The sequence below is a fragment of the Anguilla rostrata genome, chromosome 3 (assembly GCF_018555375.3).
Source record: "Anguilla rostrata isolate EN2019 chromosome 3, ASM1855537v3, whole genome shotgun sequence".
Taxonomy (NCBI): Eukaryota; Metazoa; Chordata; class Actinopteri; order Anguilliformes; family Anguillidae; genus Anguilla; species Anguilla rostrata.
Genome location: NC_057935.1, coordinates 70,661,576 through 70,680,078, shown reverse-complemented (window position 1 = coordinate 70,680,078; position 18,503 = coordinate 70,661,576). Strand labels below are relative to the sequence as shown.

The 18,503-nt window shown below is 51.9% G+C and overlaps 1 protein-coding gene across 1 annotated transcript in view; it reads right to left on the bottom strand.

The window, feature by feature from the left end:
• Positions 1-1,069: 1,069 nt before the first annotated feature.
• kcnh3 (potassium voltage-gated channel, subfamily H (eag-related), member 3) overlaps positions 1,070-18,503 on the bottom strand; it is a 135,978-nt gene continuing 118,544 nt past the window's right edge. Inside the window, exons 13-16 of the mRNA XM_064329844.1 lie at positions 9,865-10,312; positions 6,665-6,765; positions 4,328-4,380; positions 1,070-3,414 (exon numbers count right to left, since the gene is read on the bottom strand). Coding sequence (XP_064185914.1) covers positions 2,497-3,414; positions 4,328-4,380; positions 6,665-6,765; positions 9,865-10,312 — 1,520 coding nt within the window. The 3' untranslated portion in view covers positions 1,070-2,496. The remainder of the gene's footprint in view (positions 3,415-4,327; positions 4,381-6,664; positions 6,766-9,864; positions 10,313-18,503) is intronic.

Here is an 18,503-nt window from a genome sequence, read left to right as displayed (position 1 = left end):
GACTCCTTTCGGCCAAACGTCTGTGCCAGGGCAACCCTGACGCTAACGTCTGTACCAGCGCGTCTGTACCAGGGCAGCCCTAACGCTAATGTCTGTACCAGAGCAGCCCTAATGCTAACATCTGCACCAGGGCAGCGCTAATGCTAACGTCTGTACCAGTGCGTCTGTACCAGAGCAGCCTTAATGCTAACGTCTGCACCAGGGCAGCCCTAACGATAACGTCTGCACCAGAGCAGCCCTAATGCTAACGTCTGCACCAGGGCAGCCCTAACGATAACGTCTGCACCAGGGCAGCCCTAATGCTAACGTCTGCACCAGGGCAGCCCTAATGCTAACGTCTGTACCAGCGCAGTGCTAATGCTAACATCTGTACCAGTGCAACCCTAACGCTAACACCTGTACCAGGGCAGCCCTAATGCTAATGTCTGTACCAGCACAGCGCTAATGCTAACATCTGTACCAGGGCAGCCCTAATGCTAATGTCTGTACCAGCACAGCGCTAATGCTAATGTCTGCACCAGGGCAGCACTTTCGCAGTCGGTTCGACCTCCGTTTATTCTGCCCTGTCAAGTCTGTTCCCAGAGTCCTGTGTGTGACTAAATGTGTGCAAAAATAAAAAGACAGTCGTGGCTGTAGAGTCACATGATCATCGACCCTTAAACCGAAGCAAAAACCCCCTGAAGTGAAATGATTGGCTGATGTCACAAGTCAGAAGAGAAGGCACAAACGGCTGTGTGACTAAAGCTCGGGTCTCGTGAAAAAGTCCTAAAATGGCTTAACCAGAAAACTCACCCCCCCCACTGCCTGATAACGCTCATATCCCAAACCCCCCTTTCCGCCCCGCTCCCTCCCTCCCTGTCTCAGCACCCAGTTAACGACCGTGGTTGCCAGGTTTCAGATGGGTGCACAGATGCTCGGTTCTCAGCTCCCAGTTTTCTCTGTGATTGTCAGAGAGGGAGGGAGGGAGAAAGAGAGAGAGAGAGAGGGAGGGAGGGAGAGAGAGAGAGGGAGAGAATGAGAGAGCAAGAGACAGAGAGAATGAGAGAGAGAGAGAGAGAGAGAGAAGAGAGAGAGAGAGGGAGAGAAAGAGAGAGAGCAGAGAGAGAGAGAGAGAGAGTGAGCTGCAGTCACAGCCTCAGAGTGAGCATCTCCAACAGAGGGAGGGGAACATGGCCGCCTGGTCTAACTCACTAATGATCAGAACGGAGTCATTTGTGACTTGTCACACTGTTGGGTGTGAAGAAGAGGTATGAGAGAGAGAGAGAGACGGAGGGAGGGAGTGAGAGAGAAGGAGAAGGAGAAGGAGAGAGAGATAGTAATGCCGTAGAGTAACGTTCCCCACCTCTAGTTTCTAAAACGGGATGAATCTCCTCAACAACAGGAATAAGGGAAAATTCTGCGTTCCTCGTCCAAACGATCCGGTGTTGGGCTCAGAAGCCTAGCGAAGCCTAGCGCCTCTGTTAGCAATAAATAGTACCAAAGCGTATACGATAGAGAATACCAAGAGACCTGTGTGCTCAGAACGGAAATACTAAACCATACAGTACTGTGTGTGAGTCACCCTGGATCAGATCTTTTTTTTTTTCCAAAACAGTAGAGTGTAATAAAATTGTTTCTCGTAAGGGGACCAGCGTTAAGGTTCTAACCTGGCGATCGATGCCGTAGCTTCCAAAAAGGCATCAATGTCAGAATAAGCCATGGGTAAGGGGGTGGGGGTGGGGGGGCGGGGGGGCGGTTTCTTAGCATTACAGGGTGGCTGGTGGTCTATCTATGGGCCCCCCAACTAGAAAAAGCATTCACTAAATAGTGGAGATGGCCACTACAGCAAGCAAATAAGGAACTTCTTTGGGTTAAAACATGATATGTCAAACTCAGAACAGATGGGAGTCGGCCTTCGGCCGACGGGTTGGTCAGGCTTTCTCGGTCGTCCGATTGGCTGAGCGCAGTTGAACGCTAGTCCGCACGGAATGTTCCAGTCCCCCGCCAGCTGCATCCCTCTGAAATGATGTCACTGGATGATGCTTAATATACTTAAAAGAGGTCCTATGAATACATCGTTAGCTTGTTTAGCGCTCCAGGTTCCCCCCTCACACGCTGAGAGAGAGTAGAGAGTAGGCCAGCCCACAGGCGGCTCGCTGTGTCGTAAACTCCTGTGCTCAGGTGTTCTCCCTGCGCAGGTGACCGAGCCCAGGTGGCAGGTGGTATCAGGAGATGGAGGTGGCCAGGGTGAAGAGTCTGTGAAGGGTCTCCCCTGGTGATGTCACAGGGGTGGGCGGAGCCACCAGCCTCTGTTTTGCGGGGACGGTGACTGGCGGTGCAGGTGAAACGACGACGCCCCTCCCAGCACTCAGGAGCGATGGCCATGGGGGGGGGGCAAGGTCACGTTTCCTCTCTCGTTCAGCGGACTCCTCCTCCTCCTCCTCTTCCTCCTCCCACCCCCGCGGCGGCGGCGTCTGCGCGGCTCGTCTCCGCCCCCCTCACAGCGGGGGGTCTTCCTCATCGATGAAGCTGATGTGCTCCGACCGCTCGCCCCACTCGTCCATCTCCAGCTCCAGGTGGGGGGCGTCGGGGCTGGGGGGCCAGGTGGGGGGGCCAAAGCTGGCCGTCGTGTCCTTCAGGGAGTCCAGAGAGCCGGGGGAGCGGGGGGACGAGGGGAGCGGGGGGACGGTGGCGGCCCATGGGGCGGAGCCAAGGGAGGGGGCGGGATGGGGGCGTGGGCGAGGAGCAGGACAGGCTGACCCCCAGCCGGTGGTCTCCGGGGGAACTGCTGAGCGACGGGGGGGCGGAGCAGTGGGACAGCAGAGGTGGAGGAGGGGGCGTGTCCTGAGAAGGGGGCGGGGGCAGGAGCCCCCTGCTGTGTCTGCCCAGCCGGGAGAGGTGGGGGCCCTGGCAGGGGGAGAGGGAGGAGGAGGACGAGGCGGAGGAGAGGGAGAGGGAGAAGGAGAGGGAGTGGGAGGGGGTTCTGGAGGCGAGGGTGTCCCGCTCGTCCTGGGGAGGGCGGGGAAGTCCGTTTTTCGGGGCAGAGGGGGGCGACGTCCCCCCGGGTGTGACCGCCTCGCTCGGGGAGGGCGTGGACCGGCCCGAGCGGGGCGGGGGCGGGTTTGGCGGTAGCAGAGCGACGTGGGGCGGGGGGGAGGGGACCAGGCAGCTGAGCAGACCCCCGCCCCCCGTGTCTGCACTGTCCAACAGCGAGCAGGACGGTGGCAGCGGGGAGGAGGGGGGCGCGGGCGGGGGCTGGGGGGCCGCCGGGGGGCCGCTGATGCACGGCTCGCTGGCGCTGCTGGGGGGCGGAGTCAGCGTGGGCGTCATGGTTGAGAGGATTGGCTGGTTGCCGAGGAGGAGGGGCCTGAGGAGGCGTGTCATTTCCTGCAGCTCCCTGCTGAGCTGGGACACCTGCTGGGACAGACTGCTCATCTGCAGGGAGAAAGAAAGAGGGAGAGAGGGAGGGAGGAGAGAGGGGTGAAGGAGGGGGGGAGGAAGGAGAGAGGAGAATGAGATTTGGCCACACCCAATTTTTTTCTCTCTTCACCCTGTCTCCTGTATCTCAGCCCGAGGAGCATCTAGGAGTTTGTCCAGATGGGTATTTATCCTGGTTTTTTTTTTTTTTAACAGTTTCTCTACAGCTGGGGGAGACCCGGGTATAAACCGGATCCCACACCCACTGTCCTGAACAGCGCCGACTCTGTACCTGTTTCGCGCCGGGCTGGATTGTGATGCCTGGCAAACTGCTGAGTTGCAGCCTGATCTCATTATTTCACACGGATTACAGGGGGCGGGTATGGGTGCCATACATTGAGTAAAGTTTACTGGTCTAAACCTGTGAAGCATGTGAAGCACTGCCTTCATTAACAGAGGAAGAGCTGAGGAGCATCCAGTAAAAGAGCCTTTCTCCACCTGTCCTCAAATTAATACAATTATTTAAATAACTAAAAAATAGACGGCCGCACTCCTATCGTACATTACAAATTTAAACAATGCAAATTGCCTTGTTACTTATCAAGTTAATGCGCACAACCCTTTAAATATGTTCTACACCTTTGCTTGACAAGACTTGTGTTAGGTACCAGGCCTCTTTCTGACTGCCATGTGTGTTTGCAGGAGAATACAGCACTTTATCAAGCTACTCTGCGGTTCTGCTGGGAGAAAACAATCACCCTAACCCCTAACCCCTAACCCCTAACCCTACCTCTAACTTTAAAACATTAAATATCACATTTTTAGCCAGTGGGCTAAGTCAATAGCTGCCAAGCCATCACGGCTCTGGCCCAGTTCTGACATGTGGGTTTAAGGGGGAGCTGGTCCTCCGTTCTGCAGGACATCACCTCACCTCCTGACTCAGCCTGGTGATGCTCTGCCTGGTCTCTGATTGGTCAAGGTTCCCTACAGACAGACAGACACACACACACACACACACACACAAAGACAGACACAAGCACACACACACACACACAGACAGACACACACACATGCACAGACAGACGTCCACACACACACACACACACGCACACGCATGGACACACAATCACACACACACACAGGCACACACACGTGCACACACACACGCACAGACACACACACAAAGAATGAAGGGGACAGAGGCACAGTGCGTTAGGTTCTTCGCCAAAACAGAGAATCCAACTAAGTGGCATCTGAAAGAGAGATAAAGAAAGGGGGAGAACCTGTGAGGGTGAAAGGAAAAAGAGAAAGAGAAAGAGAGAGAGAGAGAGATAGAGAGAGAGAGAGTGGTGAGAAAGGAAGGAAGAAAACCAAAGCAGACAGATGACAGCAGTGGGAGTAAAGGAGAATGGAATGGATATGTTTTCACAGACTATAATTACATCATCCATTACTCAGCCGGCCATATCGGCATGGTGACACGATGGCTATGGAAGCCATATTTCCACCCGACCAATCAACAGGATGCAGTTACATCATTCTGCCCGTCATATATTAATATTATTCATGAATACATATAGTGGCATGTTAGTGTGTGTGTGTGTGTGTGTGCATGCGTGCGTGTGTGTCTATAGCCGCGTTTCCATCGCAGGAACTATACCCCGGAACTAGGAACCTTTTGAGGAACTCAGTGCGTTTCCACCGCAGGAACTAGGGTCTAAATTTAGTTCTGGGGGCTTTGTTTTACCCCCCAAAACGTTCCTGCTCGGGGGGTAGTACTTTCCGAAAGTACAGGAACCTTTTGGGTGGAGCTTGCAGCGCTGAACACTTCTGATTGGTCGAGTACTCGTAGCATTTGTGTTGTATTTATTTTCCGCCATTACCCGCCATGTTTGAAAATATGCAGCGGCAAACCAATTTATTTTCATAATAACTTCAAATCAAACTTGTATGTTATGCGGCGCAGTAGCCTACTTTTGGTTATAGCCTGTCAACGTCTTGGAATTATAACGTGTGCTCTTCTGTTCTTTTCTTGCTTTAGTATTCGTTTTATAAAATGCTAAGCATTCGTGCTGGGACAGCATATTACGTAGGCTACCAAAACATTCAAACGGATTAATTCGGTTGCTGAATATTTTCTTCCGGATTTTCTTTGTTAGCCCGTTGTAATTGACTCAAAACGTTTGATACAGTTATGTGAGGTATGCGGTAGTTCTGCATAATTAACATTGGTGATACAGTACAAGCAAACTGGAAATCACCTTCCGCACTTTTTATCCGGGTAAAATAACATGTTAATTCTAGTAATCTTCCCTTTAGCTTTTTCAGACTGCCGTAATTTTACTCAATTTTACTGCCATTTTTCAATTCCACGAAAAGACCAGGAAGACTATGGACTCATTTATGGTGCATGGTTCGCATCTGGAGGGCACACTTCGCTGCTCGGCTAGCAGTAACTTCGAAGGAAAACAAACGGTGGCTGTACCACTACTAATTTACATTTTCACGCAAGTCCGAGTTTTCGTTCTATTCTTGTCATTTTGTGATTAGCCTATATGGAATTGACGACGAGAAAGTAATAAAACAGCAAATTGTTTACAACGTGTGCATGTTTTCTGCTGTTAATGAATGTGTTTGAGAGGATATATGAAAATCAATAAATACAAAAGTAACCATATATAGTCATTGTTGGTAACCCGTTGTATATAAGTGGAATAAACCCCTCCGGGCTGTCCCGGTTATTAGAAAATAATGTAGGCTACTTCGGTGGTAGTATGGGGTTACAGAATAAATCATATGACAGATGGACCGACGACAACGTCAGTGGGCTAATTTGCCTAATCTTCGCGGTACTTTAGACCCCGGTGGAAACGCAGACAACCATTGGCTGAAGGAACCTTTTAGTTCCTGGTAAAGTAGTTCCTGGGACTGAAAGTTCCGGGTAATTTTGGTGGAAACGCGGCTTATGTGAGTGCATGTATATAAGAGCATGCGTGCTTGTGCATGTGTGTGTGTGTGTGTGTGCATGTGTGTGTGCCTGTGTGTGTGTGTGTGATTGTGTGCGTGTCTGTGTGCGGATATGTGGGTGTGTGCGTGTGTGTGTGTGTGAGAGCTTCTGTGTGGGTGTGTGTGTGTGTGTGTGTGTGTGTGAGAGCTTCTGTGTGTGTGTGTGTGTGTGTGAGAGAGAGCTTCTGCGTGTGTGTGTGTGTGTGTGTGTGTGTGAGAGAGCTTCTGTGTGTGTGTGTGTGTGTGTGTGTGTGTGTGTTACCTCTGGCGGGTGATGGGGGGGTGCTCTGGGTCAGGCCGGTGTTGAACTCAAACTTCTGTGCTGAGTGCACATGGCTCTCCGTCTCAATCCCATCAACAAACCTGCGTTTAAAATGGAAGTGTGAAAGAGAGGGAGGGAGGGAGAGAAAGTTAGAAGCACTTAAAGATTAAAGATGAATAATAATGAGAGAGAGAGAGAGAGAGAGAGAGAGACCTATGCTTCCTCACAATTTTCTGTGTTAAACACATGTGCACTTTAACAGTGATCTACACCCGTCCTGGGGTACCCCTGTGTATGCTGGTTTGCCTTCCAACCACAAATGCAATCCCAAAATGAAAATTTTAAAAACTGATTTTTCTTTATTAGGTGCTTTTCATGTTTTAGAGGGATTATTTACCCTCTGAAGCCACATTTCGCCAGAAATAGCTTGGCATTGCATTGAAGAATAAAATTACTGTGTACAGATTGTGCTTAACTGTGCTATATTGCACCTAATTAAGAAATAATAACAGCTTGTTAAAATTCTGGGATTCCAATTGTGGTTGGCACGAAAGCCAGCATACACAGGGGTGCCCCAGGAGAACCACTCATGTGCAAGGCAGCATCTGCTCCGACCTGCTCTGCCAGTCACTGCTTACTCTTCCTGAATTTAAATGCACTTTTGTGTTTTGTCGCCATTTTTATTATTAATCTTTTTACGGTTATTGTGCAGTGTTATTATCATGTTTTTTTTTTTTAATACTGTGTTTTACTTCTCTACTTTTTAATCTACATGCACGTTTGTAAAGGGTTCAGTTGTAAATGAGAGCCTTCCTCTTGCTGTGATTTAACCCTTTGAAAATACATAAAATGAATGCTCCGTGCACTGTAGGGCTCGAGAACCCGTACAGGGCGAGCTGACATGCCACACACGTGCGGCTGGCGCGGTTTTAACATTACACGCTGTGCAAAGGACGCATTGCGGAGAGGAGGCGCGTTGCATGTTCAGAACCCGAACGGCTTCCTTCTGTGACCAATAGCGGGCCCAGCCAGTTTCCATGGCAGCCGGACACTCGATTGGGGTGTGAAGCGCGCACGCCGCGATCCCTACAGTGGCCACCAGATGGCGGTGGAACCGGGACGAAATTCCAAACGCAGGGCTCTTTTTCTCTTTTACACGGCGAAAACGGCTTTTGAAGCCTAAACGCGTTGAGACCATCAATCAAACAAAAGGGTCGTTAAATTTTAAATAAAGAGTGCAAATGAACAGAAGCCATTTATGGATTATTTCCATGGAAGAGTGATATTCATCACATTTGTATTAATGTAATCACCAAAGAAGCTTTGATCTCAATATATCAGAGATGAGAAAGTCTATTAAACACACAGCGAAGCGCCACAGTTCATTTAAAGGCCAAATTCTAATAGAATGGCCTGACAGATACGGGTCAAAGAGACAAGGGTTCACTGAGAAGCTCTCGTAGGTCGACATCTGTACAATTTCTTATGAATATCAATAACGCCTCCCATAAATCTGAACAATTTTCAGGGTATTAGGCGGGAATTCTGGGAAAGCGTGGACGAGCGTGCTTGTTGCCAGGCGCTGCCTCTCCTTCTTGCTCTGTGGTGCTTGTAGTGGCTGCGCTGGAGGACCGGCCCGTGGGACGTTGGGCGTGTCCTGCTGCGAGCAGCATCCTGCGGACCGAGCCACGCCTCCTCTGGTCACACGCCGGGGGGGGGGATAGGCTACACGCCACCCCATGCAGCCGCGGGCAATGGTATGTACCACCACCACGGGCCAGGATTCCATTCTGGAATGCTGCCCATTTCCCCGCCCACAAAATGAGCCGGTCCAGTTGGTTTCCATGGCAGCCCGCTACTGTATCAGGGCATGAAGCATGCATACGGCAGTCTCTGCACTAATAGGGGAGCTGGACACCCCCCCCCCCACACCATTACGCTAGCCAGACCCCTCTTCCAACACTTACACTTTTAAAGCTCAGACTAACAGCGTATATGAAGATGCAGGTAGACGCTCGGGTCCGGCAGTGTCCTCCCGATCGTCAGACTCGCAGGTGAAGCCCGTCTCTATCCTCACCTCCACTCCGCACACGCCACACGCCCAGGTGCCTCACGTGTTCTCCGACGAGGATGGGACACGGGTCGCGTAACGCGCAGAACGGTCGGTGTCGTACGTCGCCCCGGACGACGGTGCCTGCCCCTGGTAATGGACGCGGTGTCCGAGCTGGGATGCGCCAAGAAGGCGCTTTACACTCAAGATCACCGATGTACAGGTGCAGCCCACATGCTGGGGCCCTGTCCATCGAAGGGTTAATCTTACCCACAGTGCACCTCTTTGTTTCTCTGCTTACCGCAGTGGTCACCGTGTTTAAAAAAAAAAAAATAAATAAAAAATCTCGGAAATAATTCAGTTGTGGGATTAAGACCGCTGCCTTCGTTGATCCGACCGTTCGATCACGAGGACGCCGAGCCCGTGAGGGTGATTCAGGGCTGCCGGTGAACGGGGCTCCGCATTCGGTTTTCTCGCCCCGGGCACTTGTGGGTTTAAAAGCCTTTAAGCCGAGGAGGAGGCTCGTGAGAGCGCGGCGGGCTAATGCCAGGGTGGAAGCTGTATCGCCCACTCCAGGGGGAAGGAGGGGGATTATGGGTAATGGGCGAGCTGCATCTTAAGCAGAGCACTCAGGCAATCTGCCTGTTAACTGCGGGCGTCGCTCCTCTCACCGCTGGACAGATTTACGACGGAAATTCATTCAGATCCATGAACGTATGTATTTCATATTATCAGGTACCACGTCATGGAAGATTGAAATATTTTTTCCCGGTCCACCCACCACTTCGAATTGCAAGCGTTTACCCAAATAATGTCCTTGTGAATATTCATTAAGAAGCATCAGAAGTGTATAAGTATGGTGTGGGAAAACAGAAATCCAGTCTTCAGGGCATTTTAAGGCAAAGCGGATTTAAAGAATGAGTTTGGGAATGTGTGGGAAGTTGGGAAATGAAGGGACTTTCCTTCTTGTTTAGGCCATGTCTGAATCAGTGCACTTGCCTACTATTGAGTATGCACATTACTAAGTTCAGTATACTCAATAGTAGGCAAGTGCACCGATTTGGACACGGCCTTATATATTTTTCCCCACATCGGTGTCCGCCCATAAAGCGTCCCCCGGGGAACGACTGCAGGACAGGAGGGTTCCTACCTGGGGCTGAGCTCTGGGGGGGCACCGCTGAAGCTGACGAGGGGGATCTGCAGGGTGGCGGGGCGGAGCGGCTCCGTGGGGGAGCGGAAGGGGCGGGGGGGCATCAGGGGGGAGCGCAGGGGCGAGTTCAGGCCCCGGGTGAGCCTCATAGGGGACCGGGGGGCCCGGGACAGGGTGGAGCGCTCCTCCTCGTCGCCCTCCTCGTCCTCTTTAATGGACGGCAGCTTCTTCACCAGGCCGCCGTTGCTCTCCCAGTCCGTCTGAGGAGAAGGAAAGGCGATGAAGAGAGATGGAGAGAACGAGGGAGGGAAGGAGAGAAAGAGAGGCATGAATGTGAAAACAGGGAGGGGAGAAAACGGCGGGAGGGAAGAAAGGGAAGGATGTGAGATGAGTAAAAAAGGAAGATGGAGGGATAAAGGGTAGGGTAACAGAACGCGTGAGAGGGGGTGGGGTGAGAGGGAGAGGAAAAAAACCAGTTAAGTTGCTGTGACTCGTAAAAAAAAAAAATAAAATAAAAAAGCTACCTGCTGCTTGTAAAAGCCCAGCTCTGGTTTAATATCCAGAGCCTTTCGCACATGAGAAAAACCCTCGTGCTGAGAACGGTAAAAACGGCATCGCTGGGAAAATGCCAGAGACCCAGCCACACCTTCCACACTCCCAGCAGTCCGATTTCAACTGCAGCTACCCATATTTAATACCTCCAGGTGGCTACGACCCCCCAGGACAGAACAGAGGCTGTTAAACAGCATATGGCCCTGCTCCGACCGGGGGTGGGGGGGGCGGGGGGGGGCGGTTAGAGCGGCAGGGGGAGACGCTATGGAAACGTGTGAAAACATGGCTGTAATACACATCACTGGCCAACAGGGGGCAGGAGACCACAAGAAGATCCCGCTCCTCCAGCCTGCTGTTGCCGGGCTGTTCCTGGGGGTCCCCCCCCCCCCTTATCTTCTTTTGTTTCTGCCTCCCCCCCCTCCTGGCCCGGCCAATACACCCCCCTCCCCCCCTCGCCCCTCGCCCCCGCCGTCTTTGTTCCGAAATTAATAATCTGGGTTTTTTGTCCGTCCCACTCTGCAAGCGACGTGCGGGAGAAGTGAGCGAGACTCTCCTCTGCAGTCAGGAGCGGAATCACGTCCGCACGGCAATTATAAAACCCGTCCGCAAAAACAAAGAGGAAAAAGAGAAAAGAGAAAAGAGAAAAGTCATTTCCGGAGCAGCGTGTTTCCTTCTCTTTTTTTTGGGGGGGGGGGGGGGGGTAGGGGGTAGAGGGCTGCACCAGCTCATATCTGCTGATGTCACTCATGCCCTCTGTGTGTGTGTCGGGTGCCCACGCAGGGTCCAATGTGCCAGCCCCGAGCCCATCTGTCCCTTTCCCAGAGACTAATCCCTGATTTAGGGAAGGGAAATTAAAAAAAGGAGCTACTTTTAGGGGTTCGAAGTCTGCCACCATCGTGCGTCCTACATTACATACCAAAAAAAAATAATTACCAGAAATGATCGCTATACGCACAGCGTGTAATCACACACAACCGTGTGCTTTATGGTATAGTTTGTGTATGAGACTGCAAAGGACAGTACTATGTACTCTGGACCAGACCTTTTTAAATGCATTGGAAAGAGAAACGTTCCGTCTTTCCACAAGATGGAGTTTTATAAGAGTCATCAGACATTCACAACCCTGATATATCAACCTCTCTCTCTCTCTCTGTGTCCTCTCTCCCTCTTTCCTTTGATCAATGCCCTCTCTTTGTCTCCCTCACTTCCTTTTTTATCTCTCTTTCTGCATCCCCCTCTCCTGCTCCCTCTCCTTCTTGGTGCTGTTTTCTCTTCCACTCTCCTCAACCCTCCCCCACTCCCTTTCTTTCTTTCTCCCTCTCTCCGAAAGAGTCCCAGCCCCCCCTCCGCCCCCGCCCCCCCCCACCTCCTCCGACCCCCGCAAAGCTCGGTTTATTTTTAGCTCTCAGCAGCCAATCATAGTAACAGCCCCCGCAGTGCTGGAGGGCGGGGCTCTGGGTAAGATCCGGGCTGCACGTGCCCAGTGTGGACGGCCAGCCATTCATGTGTGCTGCACATCTTACAGTCTGCATGCGGCTGCCCTCTCCTATGTGTGTGTGTGCGTGTGTGTGTGTGTGTGTGTGTCTGTGTGTGTGTGAGTGTGTGTGCGTCTGTGTGTGTGTGAGTGTGTGTGCGTCTGTGTGTGTGTGAGTGTGTGTGCGTCTGTGTGTGTGTGTGTGTGTGCGTCTGTGTGTGTGTGAGTGTGTGTGCGTCTGTGTGTGTGTGTGTGTGTGTGTGAGTGTGTGTGCGTGTGTGTGTGTGTGTGAGTGTGTGTGTGTGTGAGTGTGTGTCTGTGTGTGAGTGTGTGTGTGTGTGTGTGTGTGAGTGTGTGTCTGTGTACATGCATGTGTTTGTGTGTACATGCGTTTCAGTGTGCGTGTGTTTGTATACACGTGTGTGTCTGCATGTGTGTGTATGTTGATCTCTAATGTCTTCCCTCCATACCCCCCCCCTGCCCCAACCCCCTCCCCACGGACCCTCTGCAGAGTGACTCTGACTCACATCCGCACATGCAGCGATGCTCACACACACACACACACACACACACACACACACACACACACACACACACACTCACACTCACACACACACACACACACACACACACACACACACACACTCACACACACACACACACTCACACACACACACACACACACACTCACACACACACACACACACACACACACACACACACACACACACACACACACACCACCACACAGACGCACACACACTCACACACACACAGACGCGCACACACACACACACACACACACACACACACACACACACACAGACGCACACACACTCACACACACTCACACACACACACACACACACACACACACACACACACACACACACACACCACACACTCCCACTCCCACACACACACACACACACACACACACACACAGACACTCCCACTCCCACACACACACACACACACACACACACACACAGACACTCCCACTCCCACACACACACACACACACACAGCGACGCTCGCGCCCGTTTGGATTCACGTTTTCCGCAGGCCTGTCAGCTCCCGCTCCACCAGCGCCGCCGCCGCCGCGGTCGATGCTAAGCGGGCCCACCGATCGACAGCGGCGGTGTTAAATAAACAGCTGCCGTGGGCCCTTTCAGCGCTATCTGCTCACCAGCTTCCCCCGAGTTACAGTACGACCCAAAACGCGCTCCGCACTCCTGGGTGCAAAATTTTAATCTTAATTCTGATGGCTTTCCACCATTAGCATGTGCAGAAATGCTTAGTTAATTAAAGCTGGTTGTGGGGGAAGGGGGGGGGGTGTGTCTGGGGAGGGGGGGAAGGGAGCTTGTGGGGGGGGGGGTGTTCTGTCTGGTCTCACCCTGCTGCTAACGCTCCTGACTGCTAGCAGCCTACACAAATCTGCAAATCCAAATTCGAGGTTTGGAATGAATTTCACACCCCATACTACATGTGTGCAATGCAATGAGTAGTGACTAGCGTTCGGTGATGCATGCACACACACACACACACACACACACACACAGACTGCCTGTCTTTCTCTTTCAGAAGCAAATACACACACAAACGCTCACACACACATGCAGGCTGTGTCTTGGATGCACACACACATACACTCACACACACACATACACACACACACACACTGCAGCTCTCTGGTTTAGCAGCACTGCAGGCAGAAGGAGACAGAGGAGAGTTTCCTCCCTCCCCTCCTCCCTCCCTCCCTCCCTCCCCTCCTCCCCTCCTCCCCTCCTCCTCCCAGAGCTATTTATAACCGGCAGGATCCAATCTTAGCCCGGGCTGAGGGGGACACGGCTGGCTGGGGGGGAGCCCCGCCTCCGCCGCGGCTATTTTTAGCGGCGCTGCGGGTTCTGGGCGTCGGCTTCCCGCTGGTCCCGTCCCCGCGCCGCGCACTCGAAACGTGAGCGTCCCGCGCTCGTGTCTGCGCCCGTGCCGCGCCCGTCTGCACGTGTGTGTGGCGGTGTGTGTGTGTGTGTGTGTGGCAGTGTATGTGTGCGTACGTGTGTGTGTGTGTATGGGTATGTGTGTGTGTGTGTGTGTGTGGCAGTGTGTGTGTGTGTGTGTGTGTGGCAGTGTGTGTGTGCGTGTGTGGCGGTGTGTGTGTTTGTGTGTGGCGGTGTACGTGTGTGTGTGGCGGTGTACATGTTTGTGCGCGGCAGTGTGTGTGTGTGTAGATAGTATATAAATTTAAGTTGCAATATAATATAAAAAGTAGTGTAGTCGTTAAACGAAACGCTGCAGTAGTCTCCAACCATTATAGTCTGAGCTCTCTGCTCCAACCATCATAGTCTGAGCTCTCCGCTCCAAGCATCATAGTCTGAGCTCTCCGCTCCAATCATCATAGTCTGAGCTCTCCGCTCCAATCATCATAGTCTGAGCTCTCCGCTCCAACCATCACAGTCTGAGCTCTCCGCTCCAACCATCATAGTCTGAGCTCTCTGCTCCAACCATCATAGTCTGAGCTCTCTGCTCCAGTCATCATAGTCTGAACTCTCCGCTCCAGCCATCATAGTCTGAACTCTCCGCTCCAACCATCATAGTCTGAGCTCTCCTCTCCAGTCATCATAGTCTGAACTCTCCGCTCCAGCCATCATAGTCTGAGCTCTCCGCTCCAATCATCATAGTCTGAGCTCTCCGCTCCAATCATCACAGTCTGAACTCTCCGCTCCAGTCATCATAGTCTGAGCTCTCCGCTCCAGTCATCACAGTCTGAGCTCTCCGCTCCAACCATCATAGTCTGAGCTCTCTGCTCCAACCATCATAGTCTGAGCTCTCTGCTCCAGTCATCATAGTCTGAACTCTCCGCTCCAGCCATCATAGTCTGAACTCTCCGCTCCAAGCATCATAGTCTGAGCTCTCCGCTCCAGTCATCATAGTCTGAACTCTCCGCTCCAGTCATCATAGTCTGAACTCTCCGCTCCAGTCATCATAGTCTGAGCTCTCCGCTCCAATCATCACAGTCTGAACTCTCCGCTCCAGTCATCATAGTCTGAGCTCTCCGCTCCAATCATCACAGTCTGAACTCTCCGCTCCAGTCATCACAGTCTGAACTCTCCGCTCCAATCATCATAGTCTGAGCTCTCCGCTCCAAGCATCACAGTCTGAGCTCTCCGCTCCAGTCATCATAGTCTGAACTCTCCGCTCCAGTCATCATAGTCTGAACTCTCCGCTCCAGTCATCATAGTCTGAGCTCTCCGCTCCAGTCACCACAGTCTGAGCTCTCCGCCATATCAAAATGTACCCCCCCGTACGGCACGAAACGGAGATTTACACAAAGAGCTCCAGCATCAGCCCCCTCCACGCCAGGGAGCCCTGCCCTTAATTCGTAACCCGACCGCGTGCTCCAGGACGCACCCCCGAAGCGCACACTGGAGCATGCTCAGCTCCTCGTTCTGCGGCCCTGCGTCGGACGCTCAGACACCCCCCTTCAGTGACGCAGCTGTGGCTGTGGCTACTTCACGTCTGAAGAACGGGGGTCCACTTGCTCGAGGTTGTGGACTTGAGTTGTGTTCCGTCGCCATATTCGGCTCGCAGACAAACGCGGAAGCCGCTCGCTCTCATGGATACTGTTTTACGCGGCGGGGCCCGGGGGGACATGAGTAATAGCGTGCAGTTAACCAGCCAGCTACGCACACTCCTACAGGCCACGGAGCGCGCGGCGATCATGTCAACACTGTCCTTATTATAAAACACATCACGCCCGCCTGCACTCCGCGTTCAGTCAGCGTTTTTAAAAAGTGCAAACGCTCCGGCGTCGGGACTGTCTGTTTGGAGTAGATGATTGTCGATGAGCACTCCAGCGATGGGAGGACCGGGGACGAACGAGCGGTTGTTTGGATCGTGCTCAGAATGCAGAAGAGAGGAGAGAGAGAGAGAGAGAGAGAGAGAGAGAGAGAGAGAGAGAGAGAGAGCGAGAGAGAGCACTCAGGAGCTGTCACCCATCGAGGGAGCGGGGCCATCGAAGTTAAATGATCGGGATCGGACGGCTGAGAGCAGGGAAGCGCTAATGAGCCATCTTATAAAAAAAAAAAAACACCCAGGCTGAAAAGCAGAACGAGAGGATGACAACACTGTGAACTGATGGCTGGCATGCTCCCTCTCTCTCTCTCTCTCTCTCTCTCTCTCTCTCGCTCCCTCCCCCTTGCTCTCTCTCTCTGAGTCAGGTTCTGCAAAAAAACCTTTCTTCCTGTCAAACAGTCAGGGAGATTTTTTCCCTGCCACTGTCGCCCTAGGTGTTCTCTTGGGGGGTGGCGGGAGGGGGGGCGGTATAGGGGGATTCAGGCCTGGATCTTGGTAAAGCTGCATTGTGACAACGCCCTTCGTAAAAAGCATCTTGCAACTAAAATTTTAATTTAACTGCTGCGTAAAAACACATAAACAAAGTGATCTTCTGAAACATGAGAAAGTGTCTGATGTGTGTATGTATGATGTACTGCACCGTTGAGTGTGTGATGTATAAATGTGTGATGTCCTGTAATAGATATAACATTGTGTACAGCAGATCCTTGTTGCTGGATTAAACTTCTGCAGTAGCTTACAATTCATGAGTACCTGCTGCGTTCTTGAGTGTATGGAGGGAGAGTCATAAAGACAACGGTAGTTATTATATCTTGCAAATCAATACTGTCAAACAGCAACGGCAGTATATAAAAAATACTATGCTAACATATTAGTGCCAGGCGGATGGCTGGAAGTGGACTGTGCTGATAAGGCAGTGGCAAGTGGTGCAGCGATATGCCAGACGGCTGAGAATTCCATAGACATCCTGCAAAACTTACGACACACTGCACATGGGGTCTGGATGCAAAACAGCACTGTGGTCATTCAGTAACTGAGTCATCACATTCATGCTAAGGTCTCAGCGATGCTTAGTCAGCATGTGTATCAGTCAGCCTAGATTTAGTAGGAGCTTCGACTGTAGGTTTCAGTCAACTTTGTGTGTCATTTCCGGTCAGTCGCACTGTGTGTCATTTCAGTCAGCCTAGTAGTGCTAGTATAGTTGTCATTTCAGTTCTAGGCACTCAGTAGCTAGTGTCATTTCAGTCAGACACATAGTCAGTGTCATTTCGTCACAGATTCAGCACTAGTAGTGTCATTTCAGTCAGCACTAGTAGTGTCATTTCAGTCAAAGCACTATAGATGTAGTGTCATTTTCAGTTCAAGGCACTAGTGTGTCATTCACAGCATAATTTTAAGGGCTCAGCCACATCTCGTAGCACTAGTCAAAGCCATTAGGCCCTAGCGCAGCCTGTGGCTGCTTGGGTGTCTGCAGTCTTTTTGTACCAGCTGCGCGTGAGATTTAGCCCTCCCACACAATGACTGCGGTGTGAAAAGAAGTAGCGGTTAGCGGCGCTAATTACGAAGGACGCGCTCTCCCAGAGCAAGGGCGTTGCAGAGACACGCTTTCCAAAGTGACTGAGCGCTCTGAGCCGGGAGAAGAAAAAAAACAGGGTTTGCAAAAACAAGGGCAAGGACAACACAGGTATAAATAAACACGGAACTGCAGGTAGCGGGGAAATTACAGCAACGCCGCTGTCAGCGCAAGTCTGGCGGCTAACGGTGAGCGTAACCTAGCCCCGGGCTCGAGCTAACAACAACTGATGCGAGCGACACAGCGAGCGCTGGCTCAGTCCGCACCCCAACAAGCCCGCAGATGAGGTTTACACCCCAGGAGCCTGTTCATGCTGGCAACAGCACAACAACCCCCCCCCCCCTCGAAAACCACCGCCATACTGCCTAGTTTTCACCACGCAGGGGCCGCCGACGCAGCCGTCTAAGCTACAGCGCTATAATGAAACGCAGCGGCTAACCTAGCGCCGGCCCTCGTAGTAGCGCTAGCAAAGTGCCTAGAGTAGTTCATTTTTTAAAATATTTTTTTTAAATGTAACTGCCGTTTTTTTTTTTGTTTGTTTGGTTTTAAGGTGAGGCTGCAGACATCCATAGGGCAGAATGATATTTTGACATGATATTTAAAAAAAAAACTAAGAACGTGCGTGTAACATCTGAGATGGGTGTATGAGAAACTGTGCACTTAACGTATTAGACGCAAAGATAAGTGATATTTTCGAGCCGTCTGACGACGAGCCACACCGGCTCCCGTAATGTGACTTGTCTCTGGGGCTAATAAATGAATTGCGGCGGAGAACAGAAACGCGGGCTGTACACTCATCCATCTTACTCCGCGGTATTTTTAGCCGGAAGTCGACGGCAGGCAGCGACGCAGCGGATTCTTATTCCAGGCGGGAGGCGGTTCTGTTTTCGTAAGGCAAAGCTAGAAGACAGTAATCCCTGAAAATTTGACAGGGGTCATCTGTTAAAAAAAAGGGCGCTGTGTGTGTGTGTGTGTGTGTGTGTGTGTGTGTGTCACTTTTTCCACACATACCCTACAAAGCGAGGACATTGTGTTGCTTCCCGTTGCATCCGCTGCAGGTACATCATCACAGTAAGTAGAGACAATCCCCGGCTAATGACATTCCAAGATGGAGGAGGCGGGAGCTTATAAATTTAACCACACCCCCCCCCGTCTCCATCTTGTGTCGGACACGTGTAGCACCGG